Source organism: Micropterus dolomieu, linkage group LG12 (assembly GCF_021292245.1).
Source record: "Micropterus dolomieu isolate WLL.071019.BEF.003 ecotype Adirondacks linkage group LG12, ASM2129224v1, whole genome shotgun sequence".
Lineage (NCBI taxonomy): Eukaryota > Metazoa > Chordata > Actinopteri > Centrarchiformes > Centrarchidae > Micropterus > Micropterus dolomieu.
The window spans coordinates 37,169,867-37,176,558 of NC_060161.1; the positions used below are offsets into that span (position 1 = coordinate 37,169,867).

The window sequence follows — 6,692 nt, forward strand, 5'->3', positions numbered from 1 at the left end:
CTCTTTGTATTCTCAGCATTATTGTACATATTTCAATCAACAGATCATCTCTTACTGTCTTTTATGAATTCAAACTACACAGGGCTGCAGTGGAGTCTCAGGCCTCACCTCTTCTATCCAGTGTAACCCTAAAATAACAGCAACCATTTCAGCTGTATTTACAGATAATTTATCATTAATTCTTTTACATTTAACTACATCAAACTCAGATATGTGCGCTCCTGATCCTATATGTTCAGCCCCTTGATCCTTTGATCCGTCAGTAAATAATAGCATATAATTATAATAATTCCTCTTCGCATAATCTTGAACCAAATATCCAATTTTATCCACATTACTTTCACTCCATTCTTTCTTCTTCTCTAGAAGATTCAAGTCCACATTGGGCACAGGAAATATCCACGGAGGAACGTGACCCCATACAGTAGCTGGTCCATATTCTACGCTATTTAATCCGTATTCTTCTGCTACTGCATTAATATTCCAGCCAAATCTTTTACCTTTCAGTTGTTGTGTATATTCCCAACAGTCACACAGAACCCTTGTTGCAGGTTGTTCCTCTCCAGATCCTTTTAGTAGTGATTGTTTATCTGCTCCCCATTAGTAACCAGAAACTGACCTCATGAACCAGAACCTTTTTTACGTTTTTTCAACCTGTTTAACGTGATTCCTCCACACACATTTCTCATCAAACCACAATCCTACATACTTGAACTCTTTCCATATTTAAGCTGTGTGTTATTAATCCTTCTCTTTCTGGTAAAGAACATATAATATGACCATCTTTCAACTTTTAATATAGCACTCTGTGTGCTATTAGTCACATGTCTAATGTTTTTCCCTCTGATGACCCAATATCTCTATCAACATTTACAAAAATGTCTTTTATCATGATGTTAAACAGAACAGGGCTTATAGCGCTCCCCTGAGGAATACCATTTTCAATTTCAAAATCCTCCGACACAGCATCTCCAACTTTAACACGGAAAGGTCGGGTAGACAGGAAGTCTAAAACCCAGCTGTATAGCCTTCAGCTTATACCCATTTCATGCATTTTTATCAGTAGTCCTTCTCTCCACATTGACTCATAAGCTTTCTCAATATCAAAATATACTACAGCCATGACCTTTTTCATACTAACTGCCTTTTCTGACTCATTGCTAACTTTAACTAAAGCGTCTACCGTAGATCTTCCTTTACGAAGTCCACTTTGGTATTTGTTTAGCGGCCCTCTTTGCTCTAAATAATATGACAATCTACAGACAATTATCTTTTCCATCCATTTTCCAGTTGGGATGTAAAGGCTATAGGTCTGTAGTTTCCTGCATTAGTTGTGTCTTTACCAGGTTTACCAAACGGTACTATCAGAGCACTTTTCCAACTATCAGGCATTACACCTTCTCTCCAGATCTTATTGAACAGTTTTAGCATCATTTCCAAGACTTCTTTTGGTAATTGTCTAAACATAGCATATCATAGTATCTCCACTTCCCTCTAGGACCATTTTTAACTCTCGTAATGAAAAGTCCATGTCCAGTGCCGATTCATCACTATCTTTTTTCTTAGTTACGTCACCGTTTGTTCTTAAAATATGCTTTTTCTGTTGTTTATGTATTTATTTATGACTCCCACTATGTACACTTGCAAACTTCTTACCTAGTAGCTCAGCTTTCTCCTTATTTGTAATTGCCAGGTGTTCTCCATCTATCAGCACTGGGATTTTAACTGATTTTCTTTTCCCAATCATCTTTTTGATCGTTGCCCAAATGTCACCCAATTTAACTTCTCTACCAACGGAGGAGCAGAATTTCCTCCATGCATTCTTCTTGGATGACTTAATTATTTTCCATGCCATAGCCCTCTTTCTTTGATAGTCAACCAGGTTGTCTTGGCTCAAATGCTTTCTTAAAATTCTGAAGGCATGGTTTCTGTCTTTTATAGCATTTTTACATTCATCGTTCCACCATGGAACTATTTTCTTTTTCTCATTGTGCTCTTAGGGATGCAGGTTGTTGCAGCACTATCTTCATATATCTTCATATCTATCTTCGTATCTTCATTAATCTCCTTTATCCATGGATTTGTTTCTGTTTGCCTCTGACTTGGTGTTGGAGATGAAACCTCAATTACTCGTCTGTTCTCAGACTCTTGGGCTCTATTTACTACTTGTGTAACACTGGATCTGAATAGTTCACTTTTTTTGCTGCATCAGCATAAGATACCTGATTAGTTACTTTATATTTCTGTACCTCTCTAGCTTGCCTTTGAACAGGGCATCCTCCAAAAGCAGCGCTATGCTCACCGCCGCAATTACAGCATTTCACTTTTGTATCCTGGCCACATTTTCCATATTCATATTCACCTCCACACCTCGCACATCTTTGTTTTCCTTTACATTGTCCAGCAGTGTGTCCCATTCTTTGACACTTGAAACATCTAAGTGGTGCTGGGATAAACTCTCTTACATCATAGCTCAGATATCCCATTCTTACTCTCTTTGGCATAACTTTTTCAAACTCCAGGACTACTGACAGGCTATCAGTTGTCATTGCCAAAGGAACATCATAAATAACACCTCTAAGCTTTGCTATCCCGGGGATATGAGGACTGATCCTTTCCCCATTAAGTGTTTCTGCTCTGAGAAACCGATCTCTGCCTCCAATTACTCAAATATTTGGCAAACTTGATCTTACCCATTTCTTTCTCAATTGCTTTTGTTAGTTTTAGTGGGTGAAAATCCCCCCCTTCTTTTTTGAATGTTATCATCACTTTCCATTCAGTTTGTTCATCCTCCTTTCTCACATTTATCATTGTAGACGTCACTTTTGTGGACATGTCGCCCACCTCCACATCACAGGTTGAACTTCCAGAACTGTTGCACCTTCCTTTCCTCTTATTATTTACATCCTGCCATGGCATACTATCACTATCTCCATCCTTCCTTTACCCATGATAATTACATTCACGGCACAGTTGTTGCCTTGCTGCCTCAGAGAGGGGTTTTCCATAATGGTTTTCAGCTTCCCTCTCATCCCGCTCTCAGTCGCTGCCTCCACTCTGTCCAGTTCCATCCCCACCACCGAGCTGGCCTTCTTCACCAGCAAAGCCAGTTTGATGGCGCCACGAGTCCAGCGGCGCCTTTAACCTCCTGGTCAGGATAGTGAGTGGTGAAGTGGTTCTCCCTGGGCTGGGACATATTATTCGAACCTGGTGACGACTGGATGAAATCTGAGGGCTGTGGCTCATCAGAGGACTCCAGACAAGCTAGAGTTTACTATCTGAACATCACAAGTGTGTGTTACAGCGCCACCATGAGGTCGGGTCACATGTTTTACTGTTAGCAGTGTACACAACTATCACTGCATTACGGTGACACTGAAGAAAACAGTATACACAGTATATACACATACTACATGTGTACTGTATAGATTAGATATACAGTTATATTGAAAACACCGATGATGGCGTCTCAGATAATCGAGTTCTCAAGAAGTCCTGCAGAGACACAGTTTAACTTCCCAACGACTTCATGGACCTTTGATTTGGTTTGGATTAAAGCTTTTTGTCCTTTCACCTCCTCCTCGGAGACCCCGCCTGCTTCTTCCATTCCTTTTAATACAGACAGTCAGACGGCCAAGTTATGGAGCGTCGACCTCATGGCATCGTTTAACTATCAAAAATCAATAAATTAATACTAATCAGTAAGCACTGGGTGTTTCAGGTGTGTGCCGAATTGACAAGCATTTTTACTTGAATTGGAAAAGCCTCGACTGGGATTTCTATCAGGTGTTTTAGATATAAAGTTTTTAATTTGGGGTTAAATGGCTGTTTTTTCAAATGGAGTCTGGTTCACATGTCGGGGGGGGGCTTCTCAGAGCTTCCTGCCTTCGTTGTCTCTTGGTGAAACAGCAGAGAGATTAACTGGGTCATTATTTTGTTTTCTACAAGAACCTGGTTTTGTTTTCTGCAGAATCTCCCCTTCAACGCTCCGGTCCAGCAGGTGGCAGTAACGCACATCTAGTAAACTCGTGGTGGACAAGATGGCGGCGGCAGCAGCGTCGAGCAGCTCCGGACAGAAAGTGTCTGTTAAAAGCGAGCTGGACCCGGACCGGAGCAGCCAGGAGGTCAGCACCGGGGTGAGTTCACGGGATTCTGGACTGAACCGGACCCGGTGTAGGACCGAGCTAGAATGGCCGCGTTCAGCTCCGGTGTCGCGCTGAAAGTTGAGCGTCCCACGAAAACTGATCGCCGTCCGCGGGAGCGCGCGCTGCATGTTAAAGCTGTTTCTTTCGTTTTTGCGCGTGACAGTTGAAATGAGAATTGACGTGATTTGATTCATGGGCGTTGTGTTCAACAGATTAGGTCTCACCCGGTCATTTTAACTGGTAGAAATGACTTTAAAGAACCATTCGTTCAATAAGTGGAGGCTGCAAATCATCGCTGACTCCAGTGGCGGCTGGTGACAAATATTATAGGTGGGGCTGTGCCATATTCAGACCAAACGCGAATTTAATCCACGCAACGCTTTCCTTGCGGGGTTTTTTATCGCTGGACATCGCATCACACAACGCAATAACCCGAATATTTACCCAACTCACCATTACTACAGCTGTATGAACTCAAACAGTTTGCTGTGATTAAATAGCAATAAACGGATCAAACTGATGCCGAAATAACGACAACATGATGCAGATTTGTTAAACATATGAATTCAAGCTTTGTCAGGTCTGTCAGCAGGACAGCAGGACATCAACTTCTAAAATGTTTGTTTTCTGAATGGAGTTTGGTTCGATCAGGGCTGTGCTATGCTAACTTGGTCACTGTAAAGTACAACGACAGCTGGAATAAAGTTACAGACACATGTTTTCTGAACTCACCAAGTAGTTCAACCTCCTCGCTTTCTTTTCTCCCAGCAATGTCCAGTTTGGTCCGGTTTTTATGTAAATATGAAGTAGTGCCAAACGACGCTAACAACACTGGAACCGGATGTGCACGGAAACTAGCTGCTGAGAAGCTCGAGTGAAGATAAATCAACGTTGTAATCCCAAAAACTAAAGTAAAAAAAGCTAATTTAATAAAAGCAGTTAACTCCGAGCTCCTCCCGCGAGCAAACGGCGTAGCTGTCAGAACAGAATCCAGAATCCTACAGGTGTTTATTCGTCCAAACGCTGGACCGCTGCTCCCTGCTCCTCTAGCCCAAGTTTAGCAGCTCTCAGCCGGCCTGCAGATTTTCGATCGCCCGCTCTGCCTGGCTCCTTTTTTTTTTTTTTTTTCTTCATTAATACAAAGTCCAATACAGTAACAAAAATGCTAAATATACAGACAATCAGTTACATTTTACATTGCCAGAAGCTCAAATTAACTCAGTTCTTCTATAATATTAAGACACTTTATTGGTTTTTATTTTTTAAGAGTTATATTGAGGTAGCAGGGTTTGGATCCAGTCCATTTTTATTTGTGGATATGGAATTTGGAGTTGCACAGTATAGTTTAATATTTTCTGGACCATATAGTACAAAATATAACATGCCATTAAATACAATAATCAGTATACTTTCTGTTAATAAAATGTTCCAAATCTTTCCAAAATACATTTGTATGTTCACGGTGGTAAAAAGGATGAAATATAGTTTCTCTTTCTAAACTGCAAAAATCACAGTTATAATCAATGTTAAGTTTAAATCTTTGCAACACTTCTTTGGCGGGTAAATACGATGCAAAATCTTAAAGTTGATTAAACCGTCGTCTGTATTGTTCTTGTTCGTTAATTCTTTCTTTCAGACCCGCCGTCTTTTGTTTTAGTTCTGCATTTTCTGTCCTTAACTTGTTGCTTTCTTTTTCATGCTTCATGACATCTTCGTGGATTGAGTTAAGAGCCTCAGACATACTCACGATCTCTGCAGAGTTTTTCTTGACCATATTCTCGAGCTGGTCTGCTCTCTCATTCATTTTTCCACAGAGGATGTTGATGTTGTTTCCTTGGACTTGAATTAATGTTGGGTTTTCTTCGTTAACATTAGTTACATAGGAATGAGTATCATCAATTCTTCTCCATTCCTCTGAGGTCAACATCCATGCCTTCTGTTATGGAGAGAGATTTTTGGGTGGACATCTTGCTGGCATGCTGACTTACTTCGGTAGTTGAAAGGGATAAAGTTCTGTGGCAATCCTGTGTCGTTTCTTGAAGCTTAGACGTCATACGCTGTGTATTTGTATTTCTCAAATTGCAGTCTTTTAGCAAACATTCCAAAACGTAACCATACATAACCGCAAAAAGTGTACGATTTATGTTTTCCAATGAAAAATATGTAATTTCACATCATATTGGGCCGTTATTTTCACCATATCTCTGAACAAATAGTTGGAAAAGATAATAAATAACCAACAGCCAAAGATCAGCCTGCTGGAGGAACTACAAGCTTTAGATCTGGAGAAAGTCATTTGGTTGGTTCTGTTGCTCCACAGTGATTTTACAGTGATGGCACAGCTTGTTTTGGGCATCACCCCTAAAACCCTGTTAATGTGATCAGAATCATTCTAGATACAACTGTTCATGTTTGTGTCTTCATTTTACAGCTTCTGACATTTATCTGGAGACATTAATATAAAAATAGGCAGCGTGAGAAACCTCCTCCCTTCTGAGGTGCATTTTATTTGCACATTAACATCCAAACAGAAACGTCTCCTCATCA

At 40.5% G+C, this 6,692-nt stretch overlaps 2 protein-coding genes across 4 annotated transcripts in view; one reads left to right on the forward strand and one right to left on the reverse strand.

Annotated features, from left to right (window-relative positions):
• Nucleotides 1-6,692, reverse strand: part of LOC123980197 (zinc finger protein 239-like) — a 387,571-nt gene that overhangs the window by 37,732 nt on the left and 343,147 nt on the right. The window lies entirely within an intron of this gene.
• LOC123980661 (zinc finger protein 420-like) overlaps nt 4,041-6,692 on the forward strand; it is a 23,182-nt gene continuing 20,530 nt past the window's right edge. The window contains exon 1 of the mRNA XM_046065184.1: nt 4,041-4,136. Coding sequence (XP_045921140.1) covers nt 4,041-4,136 — 96 coding nt within the window. The remainder of the gene's footprint in view (nt 4,137-6,692) is intronic.